General features: G+C 38.6%; 1 protein-coding gene across 1 annotated transcript; it reads right to left on the reverse strand.

Moving 5' to 3' along the window:
* Positions 1-6,048: 6,048 nt before the first annotated feature.
* On the reverse strand, positions 6,049-19,456 carry LOC117293704 (glucosamine-6-phosphate isomerase 2-like). The gene is made up of 6 exons (XM_033776117.1): positions 19,324-19,456; positions 16,726-16,859; positions 11,589-11,690; positions 10,816-10,998; positions 8,843-9,027; positions 6,049-6,339 (listed from the first exon to the last, which is right to left on the reverse strand). Exons 2-6 carry the CDS (start codon positions 16,847-16,849, stop codon positions 6,091-6,093), a joined length of 843 nt encoding a protein of 280 aa, XP_033632008.1. The 5' UTR covers positions 16,850-16,859; positions 19,324-19,456; the 3' UTR covers positions 6,049-6,090.
* Between the last annotated feature and the right edge of the window lie 812 nt (positions 19,457-20,268).

Consider the following 20,268-nt stretch of genomic DNA (forward strand, 5'->3'; position numbering starts at 1 on the left):
AAGAGGAAATTCTCAAGTGGTGAAAAGCAAGTGTGAACAGGTGTTTCTTAGTTGCTGCTGAAAAATGGAGATGTTATGTATTTCCCCGAGGTCTTCAGGGAGTAAATTCCAGAGCCTGTCCCTGTAGCTGGCTAGATGAGACTGGGAAACAAGGAGCATGTTACATATGGAGGGAACGAGCTCCACACGGTTGGACAAGCTTCACTGCCATGTCACATCGAATCATCACAGACTGATCACATGATTGACTTTCACATTGTTGATTCTCAAGTGAAAGCTATACTCGGATTGACCGATTGTCTCCACCTAGGCCTGCTGTCTGTTCATAACATGATCTATCACGTTTCAACTGACACAACATCGACACAGATCTTCACAGATTACAAGACCTGTTCGAGTCATCTATATGTACTCTATAACCATTGACCCTAATGCCACACCAGTTGTACGCCCCCCACAAATGTGGGCGTAAGTTCAAATCCAACTTCTGACACCACGTAAGATGATACAACTTCGAATGTTAGAGGTTATAGTCAAGCTTTATTCCAGATTATGAAAATAGACTGTTACATGCGGGCGGCCATGTTATAAGGTGATACAATGCATTGTGGGAAGTAAATACTAGACTTGAGTCAGTCTGCTAATGGCATACTGCTGCAGTATGAATGGCTACTGGCCCACTAAAAGGCATTTTGACAAAAAATAGTCTTGGCATCTCCGAGTCTGACTCGGACAGCGTTACTGCCTCAATGGCTATCCCCGATCTCTTTGGGGCAGACATTCCCAGATTCAGAGGCCACGGGCCAAGAGACAACCAACTGCTGAATAATTTTGGGCAGTTGTACACAGAGGATGCCCCAACTGAAGCTGCAGTAACCGATAAATTGGCCAAAGTCGTCGACAAAATGGTCTGCCACAAACTAAAAGAGGAAAAGGCAACTGAGAAACTCAAAGCCTTACAGAGACCAACAAATATAAACAAAACCTAGAATGTACATGGGTAAACCCACAGGTTTGGGGTTCACTGAACCCCAAGACATTAAACTACAGAAAATACAACAAGCACTTTTGAAAGGCATTTTACCCATAGTGGGAGTGATCAATTCACTCATGACTCGGCCAACAGCGGCAGGTCAGGTTGAGTCTAGAACTAGATGGTATAAAGAGTATATGTAGTCAAGTCACAGTCCCAAAAAGGCCAAAACAATCAGAAACAGGAACAAAATCTTCCGTCTGCTTTAAAGGCTGGACACTATTGGTAAATACTTAAAATAATTATTAGCATAAAACATTACTTGGTAATGAGTAATGGGTAGAGGTTAATAGTATAAAACATTGTGAGAAATGGCTCCTTCTGAAGTAACATAGTTTTATTAGAAAGAAGTAATTTTCCACGCGTTTGATTTCGAGACCTCAGATTAAGAACTTGAGGTCTCGAAATTAACCACCTAAACGCACACAACTTTGTGTTACAAGGGTGTTTATTTTCTATCATTATTATCTCGCAACTTCGACCATCAATTGAGCTCAAATTTTCACAGGTTTTTTTTTATGCACATGTTGAGATACACCAAGTGAGATGACTGGTCTTTGACAATTACCAATAGTGTCTAGTGTCTTTAACTTTGGGGGAGCAAATTCACACACCGGCAAGTGCCCAACATACAGTGAGACACGATCTTTCTGCTACAAGCGCAACAACTTCGCTGGAATAAGAAGAAGCGGAGCCAAAAACGCAACTTGAACTGCAAGACAATCGCTATCATTGACAAACTCTACACCAAGTACCAGACAGTGAAGCTTTCAATGAGGACTGTGTGTTCTAAACGATCAAACAACACAAAGATTCAAGCGTGTTAACAACATCAATAAGATCCAAGCGTGTTAACTAACAAGAAGATTCAAGCGTGTTTCAACAGCACCTAAACAGCACTTCAACAGCGTGTTAACAACATCGAGGGACAAAAGTGTCAACATCGACATCGAGAGGCAGGCATGTGTACATAGTATCTGTTTGTTAAATATTATCACCATACAAGGATAACAGACTAGCCAAACAGCAGTTAGAATAACCCTTGCCCAGCCTAGTCAGGGCATAACAAATCCTGAAAAATCAGCTTCAGATTGTCGTCGTCACTCACTCATTCGCGACAGGATCATTCTTGGCACTGGAGACCATGGCATCCAAAATCACCCTCAATGAGATACTGATCTCACCCAGGATAAAACAATCACCATAATCCGAACAACAACAACTGCCTCCACACAACTGAGCCACATGGCAGGCAAAAACAATCACAATGCGGTCAAGTCGCAGTCGGACAGCGGCCAAAACAATCCGCATCGGAAACCGGAACAAAATCATCCACTATCTGGCATAGGATTGAGCTTGTATGCCTGATGAATAAGGGCATAAAAAATCCTGAAAAATCGGCTATCAAGATTCAGATTGACGTCATCAAGGAAGGATTAAAGAAAATAAACTTCCTCTAGCCTAACCCCAGAAGAACAGCTCGACCCAGCCAAACTTAATAACAATAATAATAATAGAAATAAGACTTATAATGCGCACATATCCACCCTGCTGGGTGTTCACAAAGTTTGGGGACGCTCTGTCTCGGGGGAAGGTCCTTCCGACCGACTGGACTCTGCACCCGGCAGTGGTTCAGTCGATCTTCCAAGAATGGGATTCTCCTCACATCGATCTGTTTGCATCGGCACTGAACCGTCAGTTATCGGTGCATGAAGTTCAAGTTATCGGTGCATGTCCAAATGCTACGCCATACAAATCACTCACAAGAAAAACAAAAACGGTGCATCGTACAATTTGGGAGGCTCAACACTTGAAAAAATCCTCAACCACACGTACTTTGGAGTAGAATTAAACAACAAGCTGGGGCATTCACATCCAGAAAGTTACTTCAAAAGCAAATCAGATCCTTGGTCTGTTGCGCAGAAATCTGTACAGCTGTTCATTAAAAGTGAAAGCAAGAGCCTATAAGACGCTGGTTAGACCACGGCTAGAGAACTGCTCATCAATATGGGATCCTTGTTTCAAGTGACAAAAGAAAGGCCACATTGCCAGTGTTTGCTGTAGTAATGATCTTCAAAACATGTAAAGAACATGAATGCCATTCCCACGACCAATGATCACGACACGCATGAAGTCGAACAATATGACACTCCTGTGTACTCACTCTTTACTTGTTCTACTACCGGTAGTCGACCAGGAATGAAACCAATTCCAATCAACTTGTTGGTGGACAATAAGGACTTTGTAATGGAGGTAGATACAGGTGCATCGTTTGCAAGTGTTGGTGGCCTAACAAGCAACTCAGTCCATCTGAGGTAAACCTGCGAACATACACTGGTGAACTTCACACGACTCTCAGACAATTCAATGTGGAAGTGGTACAAAATGTTCAAGCCTTTGAATTGCCACTATAGTAAGGCGGCATAACACAAAATCTAATACCAATTATGCATTTTGCGATAAAAGCAAGGGATTTGGTATACAGGTAAATTAATGTGTGACAAAAAAATTTGGATATTGGGCCGTTTCAATTTCTAGCGGCTTTCGCGGCCGTTTTTGAAAATTGTTGCCAAAAGCCACTTTTATATCTATATTAAATTTCAAACCTTCTTAAAGGGGTCCAGCATCAAACTCAAGGATCAAAGTGAAGACTAAACACCAGCTGCGTTATCCATTGCCCAACTGTTAAAGTTCAACAGCATCAAACATAAAAGTACAAGATCCGCAACGGAACCTTCGAGTATGAGACACAGCACTACACAGGAGACACCTGAAATTCGTCGTGGTCAATCTGGTATCTACCGGCGAATTGACAAGCTAGAGGAAAGCTTCAATACATCTCTGGAATTCGAATCAAAAAGAATCTCCGACCTTGAAGCAAGAATCAAGGAGTTGGAAAAGCTAAACCCAACACTGGAAAATGCTGAACAGCAACTCTCCGACCACAGCGACAAGCTCAATAAAGTTTAACGTTTTAGCCGGCGGACTAACGTACCGATCATTGGGCTGCCACAGGAAAAGACTGTCGTTATGTGGCTATGTATAAATCATTATCATGGTGTTGACAGTGTAAGCTGGAGAGACCAGCCGTCGATTTCACCAAACTCTTCCTAACTTAGGATTAATCATAGGACTTAGGACGAGTAAAGTTCCGTACCCATAGATGTTTGACGCATTGGACCCATCCTAATTTAGGACAAGTTACTAGTCCTAACTGGAGATAGAATTAATCCTAGCATTTCGTTTAATCGGCGGCAGGGATGAACTTATTTTAGGCGCTCATTTCAATGCACGAGTTAACCATCCAATTTAAAATCTAGCTGGACCCGCAAATAGTGTGGGTTTCGCTCACTAGTACAATTAATTAGTCTTTATAAATACCCCAGACAATTACGATATTCTTATTGGTGGAGAGTGCATCACGTGGAACGGTTTATAACGACCGGCTGGAGCTGTTTATAACCGGCTGGCATCGCGTGTTGGGCATGCAAGCTCATGTGCGCCAACTTAACTTACGCGGAACGCAATTCATAGCTACATGTTTAAGTAACATTGCGTAATGTGTGTGCACACGCGCGTATGCATACCACCAGACGCACACAAAACATTTTCGCAAAATGTTTTGAAAATTTGCAAAGGAAACAAGTGGCAGATTGTCAAAAATTGTGTAACTCTTTTCGCATTTTAACAAAAGGGCATTTATGAATGAGAATAAAAGAGTAGTGACACGTTCTTAAACGGCAGTTTACAAACTTGCAGGGTCGTGGCCGTGAGATACGACCCGGCGATTTAAGAACTCACTACTACCATTTTATTCCCTTATTTAAATTACATAATACTGATATATAAAAAAACAGTTTATACTCAGTGCTTTCCGGTTTCCTGTGGAAACATCCATAGGCAGCACCAGTTGGATTTGAACCCATAACATTTCACATCATTGCTGAGTCATTAGGGAATGGGTTTGAATCCCAGCCATGACACTTGCGTCTATGGGCAAGACACAACTATTTCTGCTTCTCTTCACCCAGTCTTGGTTCAAGACTCTCCTGGATTTGTCACAAGAGGGCGTGCTATCACCCCCACCGCGCTATCAATCACGAACCGCTATCACCCGAGAACCGCTATCACAGGAGAGTCTTGGCACATTCGTTAAATCTCCCCCAAAATCGGGGGGAAACATAATGCGCGTGCGTAGGTTTCCCACAGAGCCCGCCCCTTCATTTTGGGGGGAGATTTAACGAATGTGCCAAGACTCTCCTGTGATAGCGGTTCTCAGGTGATAGCGGTTCGTGGTTGATAGCGCGTTGGGGGTGATAGCGCGCCCTCTTGTGACAATCCAGGAGAGTCTTGAACCAAGACTACTCTTCACCCAGAGGTAAATGGGTACCTGTGAGGGCAGCGATGATTTTGGTGATTGATTAAACTTAATGCGCTGTACTTGGCAGCACAGGCTGTGTACTCCCAAGAGAGCTGAGATGTTTTAAAGAATGAAATAAATAGCCCAGTGACCAAAGGTAATAATATCCGAAACCCAACGATCATTCTTTGGAATTGCTCTGTATAGAGTCAATATTATAATGTCAAAGCCTCCTGATTCTGAAATCCAAGTTTGACCGAGGATGGGAAGCCAGTTTGACAGCTTTATAAAGCACCAGGTACTCAAATCAATTAAAATTATATTACACCTCAAATTTCCCTTTATATTATTTCAATTCCCCTACAAAGGAAAACGAAACTTCTGAAAAAAGTTCAGAATAAGACACATTTTAATTCGAAACTTCGAAACACTAAGTGGTTAGACTGCAGGACTTTCAATCCCAAGGTTGTGGGTTCGAATAACCGCTGATTTCACAATGATCAGAATAAATATTGTCGTCTAGTTACTGAATCACAATTTTATTGATTTGTGTAATTCATAATCATAGACGTTAAATCAATGTTTGTGAGAGAGAGATTGGCTCTTGCCAGCTTGGTGTTTATATCCCTTTGTGGGAGTTTGCCAAGTTCCCTTGATGGGAAGATCATCTAAAACAAACAAACAAACAAACAAACAATCACTTAGTTTTTTGTCTTTTCAACGCTTGTTTATCACTGGTCTCAATCAGCTTGTCATGGACATGCATCAGACCTTTGAAGTATTTCACCGTCTTGACCCTTAACTCCAGAGTGGCGTCTTCGTCACATACTATGATGGTTCTAGAGTGCTGCTGGAAAGCGGACACCGTCCACATGTGGCTAACGCCTTCCTCTACTGCTTTGTATAGAGCGAACGATTTGTGGGCACCAGTGATGATGATCATGACCTTAGGTGACGAGAGAGAAAAACAAAAACTTGATCATTCCAACTTTTTTTTTGTATGAAAACAATTCTAACATGGTATACTATTTGCAAGATATTGAAAGCAAATCCATTTTTAAAGGCAGTGAACACTATTGGTAACTACTCAAAATAGTTGTTAGCATAAAAACTTACTCGGTAACGAGCAATGGAGAGCTGTTGATAGTATAAAACATTGTGAGAATCGGCTCCCTCTGAAGTAATGTAGTTTTTGAGAAAGAAATAATTTTCCACGAATTTGATTTTGAGACCTCAGAATTAGATTTTGAGGTCCCGAAATCAAGCATCTGAAAGCACACAACTTCCGTGTGACAAGGGTGTTTTTTTCTTTCATTATTATCTCGCAACTTCGAGGACCAATGGAGTAAAAAAATTCACAGGTTTGTTATTTTGTGCATATGTTGAGATATACCAAGTGAGAATACTGGTCTTTGACAATTACCAATAGTGTCCACTGTCTTTAAATCATTAGAAAGTCATATTTATCATAAGAACTCATTGCTGCGAGTATTGTTCACATAGAAGTAATGAGATTGCCATCTCAACACAAATGTAACCCGCTCTATCAAATTGAGGAATATCAAGTAAATTTCATTTTTGAGTTTTATCATATAATCCCAACAAGCAAATATCAACATTTCAAATAAATAAGCATCATGATCATAATGACCTTCCTGTTCGAAATAATGTGGAATTTTCTATGACATTGACGCTAAATTTTACAACCCGTTTTGGCAAACATAATTGCCAGAGTTATTTTTTTTTATTTTAAACATGACGCCTCACACAGTCATTAAAACAATATTTTTTACAAAATGAAAACATCAATTTTTTTTTCAGTCAGACAAACATAAGGACCAAAATTTACAAACAACTCATGAAAAGTTAAGTCATAATGTGTAGAAAACTTCAACATTCAATTTGACAATTTTTACCTGAAATCTTTCATTGTTATTTCCAACTTGAAATGCAAGTTTTGTTGCGTCATAGTCTGAGACAGCAGGGTGCAACGCACCTTGAAACCCCCTGGAGCTATACAGCAAACATCACCCGCATCTCGTGCATAGCGATTGTTGATACTCTGCTTGAAGACTAGGGAACAGACTTCATTTGCAATTTTCTCGTGCATGTTTCTCATGATTTTAGCGATATTTCTCACCCAACACAAAGTTTAACTGCAAGATTATTCCTTTAACTTTCAGAATTGTTTGGGTTTGAAATAATTCAATTATGACAAACCACGAAATATTGATGAAGATCAGACACTTTTTTTCTCAAACTTTGATAAACATTCTCCTGGATAAAGTTTGCGGCAACAGATAGCGAGCGGCAACGATGTCAAATGTAGCTTGGCTCTCTTACACGTCCCGTGGACAAAACCCGCAATGTACTTGTATCCTGCCTGTATGTTGCGCGCACAGCAGAACCAGGCTTGCGCTCACGCGCCACGCAACAGCACTGGGTCGGGTGATGGCCTCTCCCCTGCATGGATAAACAGACACCTCGGTCTGTAAGCCATACTAATCTCGCGACGCAAATTTTTAAGGAGAGGGGTTAAACTGATGAAAGAGGGTTTCCTTGTGACTCCTGTAATATGCAACGCAGTCATCTAACGTACTGATGGTGTGTATTTACATGTGTGTAAACAGTTGAGGTCATTGGCTTCACAACAGTTTACATTGGTGGCGCTGTTGTGTTTGTGCATAGTGCAGAAATCGCGGCTTCAAAAGGGGTGAATGTTTGTCTCTTGGGAGTTATTTACAACTTTGTTTTTGATAATTAGGACAAGAACATGGCTCAGAAATCATCTGTTTTTACATCTTTATTAATATTTTGACGAAAAGGTAAGACCATAGTATGGCTAATTAAGATTAGGCAACCTAAAAGTACATAAATAAAAAAAAATTAAAGTTTTCAATAAAAAAAAATTATGATTCGTGTTGGGTGTCAAATTACACAAAATGAGACTTTACTCGATATTCCTCATTACAATGTAGCGGGCCACAAATTAACAATTTATTGCAGGCCTGGATTTTCATCTTTGAAAGGGCAGGGCCATTTTTCTTTTGGAAGAGCAACTCTTGAAGGAGCATCAAGGCTATTACAATGTGTATGGAGGCCAAGACTAGGGTAAATGAGGTCAAGACAAGGGTATCCGAGGCCAATATACCAGGGCAAAAGAGGCCATGATTCGGCTGACAGAGGCCAAGATGAGGGCAACAAAGGTAAAGAGCAGGGTAACACATGTCAAGGCCAGGAAAAAAAGAGCCAAGAACAGGGCAAAGAAAAAGGTAAATGAGCCAAGACCAGTTTAGATGTCAAGACAAGGGCAATGGAGGACAAGGGACAAGGCCAGGGTAAAGGAGGCCAAGCACAGAGTAACAGAGGCCATGCCTGCGTGTAATTCCAAGCCTATTAAGATTCCAGATCAACTTTGTACAAAAAAAAACCCAGAAAAGACCACTCACCTCTCTGGCGTCCATGACAGTACCAACACCCACTGTTAGTGCACTGGTCGGTACCTTCGTAATGTCCCCATCGAAGAATCTTGCATTAGCGATGATTGTATCATGGGCTAAGGTCTTGACTCGTGTCCTGGATACCAGACTAGAACCTGGCTCGTTGAAAGCTATATGACCATCTGGACCTATGCCTGCTCATGGAAAGTATGGACAAAATAAACAAAACTGCTAGTTATTAACAAAATCGTTAACATTTGACTTCCTTGTAGTTGAGAAGCATTTTGGTAATACATGTACCAAAATGCTCCTGATTCGTCCTCTCAGTATTGTGTGCAAGGTTTTCTTGGATTACTACTTAGTTACAATTTTAGACCTACATTATTTACACTGAAATCTAACTAGGCTAGCAAAATTATTGACAGCAATGCCTTTTAATGGCGTAAGAAATACCGGATATGAAATTCCTGCTAAGAAGAAATAGACAAAGGTGATAAGAAGCACAAAGAAATTGATGATGGATATATATAAACGTATTCAATCCAATATCTAAATGAATTCTGATGCAAATAAAATTCACTTGATTAAAAGAATAATTAAAGTTATTTAAATTCAGTTCACTAGGCCTACAACTAAATATTTAGTTTAACAGAGTACAATCTAAGTTAAATCAGTTAAAATCAATTGTATTCAATGCAATTCAATTCATTTAAAATCAAATTAAACGATATCAATCAGCTTCAATGCAATTGAATTCACAATTCATATCAATCAATCAGTTTTAAATCAAACGCATTTTGATTCAATGCAGTTCTTATCAAACCAAAATCAGTTAGATCAATGCAATTCATTTCAAATCAAAAGCATTTTGATTCAATGCAATTCATTCCAAATCAAAATCACTTAGATCTATGCAATTCATTTCGAATCAAAATCAGTTAGACCAATGCAACTCATTCCAAATCAAAATCAGTTAGATCAATGCAATTCATTTCAAATCAAAACAAATTTGGTCCAAGCAATTCATTTCACATCAATCAAAATCAACTAGATCAATGCAATTCATTCCAAATCAAAATCAATTTGGTCAATACAATTCATGTCAAATCAAAATCAATGAAATCATAGCAATACAGATCAATAGGATTCAATGCAATGCAATTCAAATCAAATCAATGCAAATAAATAACCTTCAATGCAATTCAAAATCAAATAGCGTCATTAAGATTCAATGCAGTTCGATTCAATCAAATCAATATCAATTAGATTCAATGCACATCAATTATATGTATATTCAATACAAATCAATCAATATCAATTCATATCAAATAGAAAATAAGATTCAATTCAGTTCAAATCAAATCAAATCACATAATATCAATTAGATTCATTGCAAATAAAATTAATTTCAAATCAATGCACATAAAATATATGTAAATTCGATGCAATTAAAATCAATCAATATCACTTCATATCAATCAACTCAATTCAATTCAAATCGAATCAAATCAAATCAATTAGTATCAATCAGATTCATTTCAATTCGACATAAAATTCAATAAAACCATTCAACATCAGTCATATTCAATACCATCAAATTAAAGGCAATTCAGTTCATATCAATGCACATCAAATTCAATAGACACAATGCAATCCAATTCAAATGAAATCACATCACAATCGTCAATACTCATTTCAATATTGTCAAATGCACAACAAAACATTAATTCCAACAAATCATGTCGACACAATATTTGAAAAACAACACATCCTGAAGCCCGGTTCATACTTCCTGCAAATGCCAATGCAATAAAAATGTTTACAATACAGGGCTGTTTTTGCACCAAATGTTTCGCAACAGATGCAAATTATTTAGTGACGCAAACATTTGTATCTCATTTGCATTCGCAGGGAGTATGAACCTGGCTAAACTCAATACAAAGTTGTACTAAAAGTTTTGTTTCTCTTTTGAATGATCTTACCTCCTATAAAAAGTTCTATTCCTCCGGCTTTGGTGATTTCCTTCTCATAGTTCTCGCACTCTTCCTGAAGGTTCTCCGTGTTACCATTCAGAAGATGTGCATTTTCTGGCAAGATGTCGATATGCTTGAAAAACTGATTCCACATAAAGGAATGATAGCTCTCCGGGTGGTCCCTCGCCAATCCTTTCATAAATAATAAGAGTAAATACATGTTTTTAAATACAAATTTGTATTTAAAGGATTTGGGTACTTTTTATAACACAAAACACAATGTACACAGAATTCCATTAAACTTACACTTGAAGATAATGATAGTAGAAATCAGACCTTAAAATATTAGTTGCTGAGGTGGTGCTACAGTTTTTGAGATATGAGTAAAACAATGTCATGAAAATACGTTTTTACATGCTAAAATAATTTTCGTCTAATAATCACCGAGACGAAAATTATTTTCATGACATTGTTTTACTCATGTTGAAATGATGCCATTTCTACCGTTTGGTAACCCATTGGGTTATAGATTCCAAGGAGCTTTTGGAAACAGTATCCAAAGCACTAGAGAAGTAGACCAATGAGCAGGATTTCTTTATTTGTGGAAATATTGCCTGATTTTCTTCACCAGGCCGACATAAAAAGTCTGAATTCAGCCAAAAGTGTGAACAATCTCATCCCTGTATTATAGACTTTGTCTGGCCGAAGCTTTTTGTTTCAGCCAGAGTAAACCAGACAAACCTGTTTGTGATTGTTTTTAACACCAAATGAATATTACATACCTACGTACTCATCCATATTGAATGTCTTGACATATTTGAAGGAAAGATCTCCAGCTTTGTGAAACTCAATGAGTTTCTTGTACATGCCGATTGGAGTGCTCCCTGAGATAAAAGAATTCATAATAATAGTAATGATTAGAATGTTATACAACGCATGTATCCACCAATTAGGTGCTAAAGGTGCTTGAAAAAGAGAAACACTATTTAAAGGGAAGGTACACGATTGGTAATTGTCAAAGACAATTCTTATCACTTGGTGTATCCCATCATAACCATAAAATAACAAGCCTGTGAAAATTTGGGCTCAATTGGTCATCGAAGTTGCGAGAAAATGATGACACAAAAAAAAACCTTGTTGGACAAATTTGTGTGCTTTCAGATAAGAATAAAAGACTTCTAGCTAGAAGTCTTTTATTATTTTAGTGAGAAATTACCTCTTTCTCAAAAACTACGTTACTTCAGATGGAGTCGTTTCCCACAATGTTTTATACTATCAACAGCTCTCCAATGCTCATTACCAAGTCAATTTTTAAGTTAATAATTGTTATGAGTAATTACCAAACGTGTACCTTCCCTTTAAAACATGTTGTGAAGTTTTTTAATGAACTATAAGACCAATTCATTGTAGCAAGAGTTTACAAGGTGCTATGGTGCATTCAGCAGCCACTGCCAGAAACACCCTAGCCTTTAGTCAAGGCGCACGCGGCACACCGGATGGCACACACAACCCCCAAAATGTAACGCACGAAAAAAGACTATCACCGAGAGCGGCGAAGCGCCTTTACTAACTCGTTTTGGGGCCTTATGTTTTTCTTTACATTTGCCAACGATTTTGTCGGGAGAAAATGTAATGCATAATTCATTAGCGTGGTGAGTTGCTGGCCAATAAGAAGCCACAATTACTTGCATGACGTCACAAGAACGTTCGATGCAAATTCGTTACATTTTCTCCCACCAAAATCGTTGGCAAATGTAAAGAAAAACATAAGGCCCCCAAAACGAGTTGGTAAAAGCGCTTCGTCGCTCGCGGTGATGGTCTTTTTTCGTGCGTTACATTTTTGAGGCTGTGCGTGCCATCCGATGTGCCGCGTGCGCCTTGACTAAAGGCTAGAAACACCCAGGCAAACCCTTTTATCTTACATGTATGTGCATTACACATCAAACAGGACCTCTGGCTTTACGTCCCATCAGAAGGGCGAAGCAATAACAGTTCCTCGCCTAAGGACCTGTTTATCGATTGTGGCAGTGTAAAATTGTTACAGAATTGTAATTTTTTTTTTTTTTTTAAGTTTAACTGGGTTTTTTTTTTCACAGGAATTACACAACACCCAGGAACTACGACTTTACATCACATCAACAACTCGAAGCAAAGATGATCAAAGGGACTCAAAGTCACCCTGCTGATCAGAAACACCAGAACTTTCCTCTGGTGCACTTAAACTTCTATATGAAACGTTATCTTCAAGTACGCGCTAAACCTCCAATCAGATTTGCAGAATAGAGTGGTGATAAAAACCTATATTGCACGGCTAATATCACTACATGCGTCTTGTGTGTTCTATGTTACGCGCCAAGTTTGCTTGAAGATAAATACGCTATCACATGCGCGCTCGTGGAAATACGGAAAATATAGCTCGTCTGCGTCCCATATATCCAGGGACGCAGAAGCGCATATTTTTCCGTATTTCACTTGCGCTTGTGTGATAACTTATAATATTGTAACAGAAACGCCTAGGAAATGCCAGTCAAGGGAGTTATTTAAGGATTTGCTAGATAATTTACCAAAAGAAAAATGAACCAGCCAATCATTTTTGGACTTGCAAACAGCTTAACTATTTCCAGGTTGTCGTCACTGTAATTTTCAAGCAACTTTTTATTCTACTAACATTAACAAGCATTACTTCCAAATCTAGTTTCATACAAAACAAGGGGTAGCCATAATGTATACCGTAATTTTGACCAAACCATCGGACCTCTACACTTAATTGATTCACCAAAATAAACCAAGGATATAGATGAAAAATAATGAATGCTGTAAATCTAGAATAAATTGCCTAATGGAGCCCTAAAAGTCAGCCCAGTGTGTCTTTTGTAATACGCAGCAACGTTTAAAGCATTAATTTGGTTAAACTAGGTCAAATAAATAGGCAGACAAATTTTTACAAGGGGGCAAAAAACACTTGTAAACAGACCAAACGTGTCGTGTGTTGTATGACTGAAATTAAGGAAACCAAATTGCTTATCAATCATTAAGAGAAGGTGTTTGTAACATGGTTGGCAGTAGATGTGCTTTGTTGTGTATTGTATTGTGACAGCTTTGAAATAAATACTACTGAATGAATAAATAGATTGCACTAAAGCACCATGTGACACGCACAAGGGTGTTGTATAGTCTTATCATTTAACATGGCTTTGAATTGACCCATTTCACAATGTGCAGTGCACTTGCACAAAGGATCTTGTCTGCCATTTTATGGGTAAACAAGTAGACATTGGAATTGACAATGATAAAAGGCCTGGAAATGGCCTCTGTTGCCCCTGGTCTTGGCCTTGGTGCCCAATTCAAAAGTTTCCTAAAGACTAAAAGATTTTCCAATGGAAGAGCCCTTTGCAAAATGTACATATGCTTTGTTTTTGTAAGGGCAAGGGCACCAAGGCATTTTCTCCTTGGTAAAGGGCACCCTGTAACGATATATTGTACATTTCTATAAGAGCATTTCAAGGACACCAAGGGCACCAGAGGCATGGAGGCAATCGCCTTTGTTGCCTCCCAGAAAGATCAGGCTTGAAAATGGCCTTGCCCTCTTAAAAGATGAATTTCCAGGGCTGTGGTAGTCATTTGATGCAAAATATCAAACTTTTGGAAATTTGGAAAAAAAATACTACAGACAGGAAGTGTACTTTGTGATGAACATCCCTTCCAGTAAATTCCATTCAGACACACCTACCATCACGGCCCAATTTTATAGAGCTGCTAAGCACTAAAATTTGCTTAGCATGAAATTTCATCCTTGATAAAAACAGGGTTACCAACCAAATTTCCCGTTGTATTATTGCTTGTACTGGTATTCAGCTGTTGTTTGCTTATCCTGAAAACCACTTGAAAATTTGGTTGGTAATCCTGCTTTTTTCAAAGAAAAAAAGTCATGCTTAGCAAATTTTTGTGGTTAGCAGCTCAATGAAATTGGGCCCAGGTCAGTAAAGTTTTCAAACAATTTAGGTAAAAATCACTTTTTTAAACTTTCATTCAAATAATACTCACTTCCCCCTATGCTTTATGCCTTTACCACAAGTGTCGATAGATCTTAGCCTCAGTTGCGATTGTGTGCTGTAATTTTTTATTTCAAGCTGTGATCATTGCTTGCACAATATGCAGACAAAATTCTCTCAGCGTCAGTTTGCTGCCACATCCCATCAAACAAGCATTGTAAAAACTACTGATCCATACTAGTACTATGTAGAACCAATAGCAGTAAAATGTATGTGTCTGTGCCCGGACTGTATTGTGGATGTGGAGTCTCAAGGAGCCAGACTTAAACATCCTTGTGTTGCATGGGTTTTATTATACTCATGTGATCACCAAGTTTGTTTTTTTTGGCACAAATCAGTGTGGAGTGTGACAAATTGCAGCTGGGATAAAACAGTTCACTAGCAAAGCTTCAAGCTCAATGCTTCAACTTACAGGTAAATGCTATTTAAAAAAATCCTACCTTTATATTAAATAATTAATATGTTTGCAAAATTAAGTTTGGTAAAATTAATTCACAAAATTTGAAAATTAGTGGTGGTCGGGTTTTTTCGGCATCGACCCTGGCAGGCACCCATTATTACCACCCCTGGTGAAGAGTAGGCCTGGGCGAATAATTTGAATTTCCGGTTAATGGCGAATAGGTTTTCCTATCCGTAACCGCGAATACCTTTTTCTTCTTAACCGGATATCCGCAATGGGCGCGAATACCTATTTATAAACCGGATAGTCCTGTAATTACAACCAAGTAACCGGATATTCTTTAATTATCCGAATATCCGCGGACGTCGGGCGACAATCGATAGGAATGTTTTGTCTGAATCCTTAAGAAACTTCTATTAAGACAGCATAAAACAGCATAAATTAACTATTTACCTATATGCTCACCTCTGTGAAGAGTTCAAACAATGACATTTCTGACGTAATTGTTCAAAGATTACGAAAGTTTTCCTTCACGCAGAGTCAATCACGATCAAAAGAATTAGCAAATCGCCATCTTTAAATTAGATCCGGTTATTTTTTATGAATGAACCGAGTGACACCGTCTTAAACTAATATCAATCCACCCATAAGATCTCATTACAATCAAACAGCGCCCTCTCTTTTTTTTATTTTTTTTAAAACTTTTAATAGCGCCCTCTACGGCCAAAAAACCTATTCGAATATCCGGTTAATTTCGGATAGTTGGCCAGCGGTAACCGAATACCAAAATTTCACTATTCGCCCAGCACTAGTGAAGAGCTAAGCAATTATAGTATAGCCTTTTGCACAAGGACACAAGTGTCATGTCTGAGACTCAAACCAACACCGCCATGACTTACAGACACTGGATACTTTTGGTAATTGTCAAAGACCAGTCTTCTCACTTTGTGCATTTAAACATTAGGGCCTATGCGTAAAATAACAAACCTGTGAAAAGTTGAACTCAATTGGTCATTGAAGTTGCGAGATAATAATGGAAGAAAAAACACCCTTGTCACATGAAGTTGTGTGCTTTCAGATGCTTGGTTTCGAAATCAATTCAAATGTTTTTTTCTGAAAAATTACTTCTTTCTCAAAAACTATGTTACTTCAGAGGGAGCTGTTTCTCACAATGTTTTATACCATCAACCTCTCCCCATTACTCGTTACCAAGTGAGGTTTTATGCTTATAATTATTTTGAGTAGTTACAATAGTGTCCACTGCCTGTAATCAATATGTTGTTAGTGACTCTTTCAATCTATCTTAATGTATTCCACAAATGCTAATAATATCATACACAATCTGTAACTGTAAAAACTGCAACTCTAAAAATAAGTGTAATTCAAAAATCTGGGAATTTTAGGTTCAAACCGTTAAAAATAGCAGTCATTGTAAGAGTTTAGACAAGCAGGGTGGTATTCACTTACCAGTTGGCAACCCCAAGGTGAAATATCTGTCCGCATCTGGGTTGAATTCCAAGATACGATTGCGAACATACTTAGCAGCCCACTCACTGGCTTTACTGTAGTCGTCAAGAATTACCAGCCTCATTTTAAATTTCCTGTTAAAATAACAAAAGAAGAGTTCAGTATCAGCTTTATAGACGATGTGAACTATGACGTCACTCAAAAATACTAATATGATTCGCGCGCATACCGTGTTTTTGTTTGGCAGCCAGCTAGAAAGTGTATGCAATCTTACCATGACTACGCGTCTTTTAGCCTGGCGAAACATGACGTATACAGTGTTTTGTCAACAGAGGGTGGTTTGAATGTAAACAGGGGCCAATTTCATGGCTCTGCTTACCGCCAAATTCTTCGGTCGTGATTCCCCGCTCACGTGCAAGCGCCGAATTTCTGCGCTGGCCTTGTTAGCGTAGAATGCCTAGTAATGTGGAGTACGCAAGCGCAGAAGCCCAAATTCGCTGCTAACCCGTGAAATACGCTTGCCGTAAGCACAGAATTCCCTGCTTCCGTAAGCGCCGATTCTGTGTTTACGGTAAGCAGAGCCATGAAATTGGGCCCAGGTCACATCGTATATATGTAGAGCTCTCACATAAAATGTTGTAGCCATGGTGGGCTGTGCCCAGGAGTCCAGGACTCACAATTTTTGCCCAGCACTCTGAGCAAAATACATGTACATTGTGCCACCAGGCACAGACTTCAAATGGTCCACTGTGCATTGATGTGACTCACATCAATGCACAGTGGACACAGCTAATGATAAAGGAGTATCAAACATCACAGAGAAAGAACAGTCAAAAGACCATTGACTTTATTGCATGGCCCCATCACACAAATAGTTTTGGAAATCTGGCCCACTTCAGCAAGAATGGCCCTATAATTAAACAAGAAAATTTTGTTGATCTGCTCGCCTTGGTTGACTTATTTTGCCGACCACTAAAATTGGTCTAGCTACAAAACTGCTCAGAGACAAATTCTCAGCTAGCATCACTCATGTGGTGAGAGTCATTATAATACTGGCCCCTTGCACGCGCGTCACATGCGGCACCTGGTGCCACGCTCACCATGTGGGTGGGCAAGTTAGGTTTACGTGTATTAACACCTAAAATGCGTACTTCACTGCATAACGCACAGCATACTCTATGCATAGAGTTATATATGAAAACGCACAGTGAAATTGCCCACCAGTATGGCGCATTCAAGATTTTTCTGATGATGACTTCAGGTGAAATGGGTCAATAGTCTGGAGCTGGGATCCAGGATTCCAGCTCTTCAGAGGTACATTGAAATGATGACATGTCCACCTTTTGATTAGGCAAAAAAAGCAAAAAACATTTTTCTTTTTTTTTAAACGCAAAAATATTATACAATATTTTATTTTATTTAATAACCTCAGAAAAAAAATTGAAAAAAAGCCCAGCCAATTGTCTATAAAAAATGTGATGGGCGCCATTAATATAAAAAAAAATCCTTCCACTTAAAAAAAATGCAGGATTCTATAAATGTACATATTTTTTGGGTCGCCTAACCCCCATGGAGATTGATATTCGCTGTGTGATTTTTTATTACAATTGTATAACTATATTTGTTATTGTTGGCAGGGGTCTGGTTTTACACATCTTAAGACAACCGTTTTTATACTAACCTTGATATTCCCAGTCCAACTTGTAATCATTGTGTAGACCTATTAATAATTATGCCTAAAGACTAAATTTAATTTACAGGCAATGTTATTTACAACAAGCCTTGATTGAACTGTTTGAATTTGAAAAAGCCCTTCGACTAAAGTAAAAATAGAAAGAGAAGATTTGTTTTTTATTTTGGGAAAAGTTTCCATATCCTGCCGCCACTTTTTTAATTCGTTATGAAACTAAATAGAATCTATTCTATTACTAAAATTATGGAAAAGTTTCCGTATGGCGCACACCACTTTTTCATTCGATATGAAATAATATAGTATCTAATTTACCTCAATGAGATATCCCTTTTTGTAAAAATGAGTGAAAAAGTGGTGGCGCCATACGGAAAGTTATCCAAAATTATTAGTGATTCCTCTTTGTAAAAATAGGAGGTGGTGGCAGGATACGGAAAGTTTTCCAAGGAATATCTCATTCTCGAAGTAAATTAGATACATTAACAATACTAACATACTATGGGAGTATGGATAACTTTCCGTATGGCGCCACCACCTTTTCACTCATTTTTACAAAAAGGGATATCTCATTGAGGTAAATTAGATACTATATTATTTCATATCGAATGAAAAAGTGGTGGCGCCATGCGGAAACTTTTCCCATACCTTTTTGTAAAGATGAGTGAAAAAGTGGTGGCGCCATGCAGAAAGTTAGGAAGTTATCCTAGGCCTATATTGTCGAGTGCCTGAATTAAAGGGCATAACAAATGACACCCTTAACTCTACGGGACTTTTTTTCTTCCAGGTCGTCCCACACCTACCTGAGGTCAGGTGACCAGGTCCAGGGTCCAGGTGCAATTTGTACTGTGAAAAAATGCAAGTACCAAAACTATTCCCTCTCTAAATGATAACATAAACGTCCTTCTTACCTTTTTCTCAAGCTGAAAAACAAACTGCAAGCCTCAAGAAACACAACAAAGACAAATTTGCTGCACAGTTGGTGAACTTAGAAGGAAAAATTAGTGTTTTGACGAGCGGACTTGTACGTAGAGAACGTGCGAGTTGTCCGTACCGTGCGTGAAATGAAGTCACCAAACGGAAATCCTGCCCGCTACACCAGCCCGTACTTCTAGGTACCAGACCGAGATTTACATTATAACATACGGCATAATAGTCTGTTAACCAATTTGCACATGGCCTTCACAACATGAACATTGGAGGGCGCTGTTTCAACTTAATGGTTGCGCTGTCTCAAAAAAGGGGGCGTGTCAAGTTACCATGTCAAGTTTGGACTTGCATTTGGTTGTTTTAAAAGTGTTTTAGCCTACATAAGCTCCATTCATGAGCACATACACATAATAATAAAAACAAAAATTGTTTTTATTATTTTTTTCAAGTTGTCTGATGTTCTTATTTACATCGGGGATAATTGTATGAAATAATTTAAGTGGGGAAGCAGTTTAAGCCAACATTAATGCAAATGATGCTAGTTGTTAAAATATTTGTACAAAAATTACTTTTTAAATAATAATATTGCTGGGCAGATGTTATTTCGCAAAAATAAATAAAAGTTTGGCTGAAATTCGAAAGTCTCTGATAAGGGACGAGTGACGAAAGAAATTATTATTCACCGGATGAGGGCGCTTCTGAACAGGGCCACTCAGAAAGCAACACAATAGGGACTATTCACTTGAACTTTTCATTATAATAACCAAGTTCCGTTGTCTTATTTTCATGTCAATGTTCCATGACAGAATAATATTTGATGTTAGAATTATGTGTTCACCGTGCTTTTTAATGCAGCTCGACACATGTAAACGAGGAATGCCACCAAGCAGGCTACATGTCTGCGTGCTGATTCCATAAACGAGCAG

The sequence above is a fragment of the Asterias rubens genome, chromosome 8 (assembly GCF_902459465.1).
Source record: "Asterias rubens chromosome 8, eAstRub1.3, whole genome shotgun sequence".
Lineage (NCBI taxonomy): Eukaryota > Metazoa > Echinodermata > Asteroidea > Forcipulatida > Asteriidae > Asterias > Asterias rubens.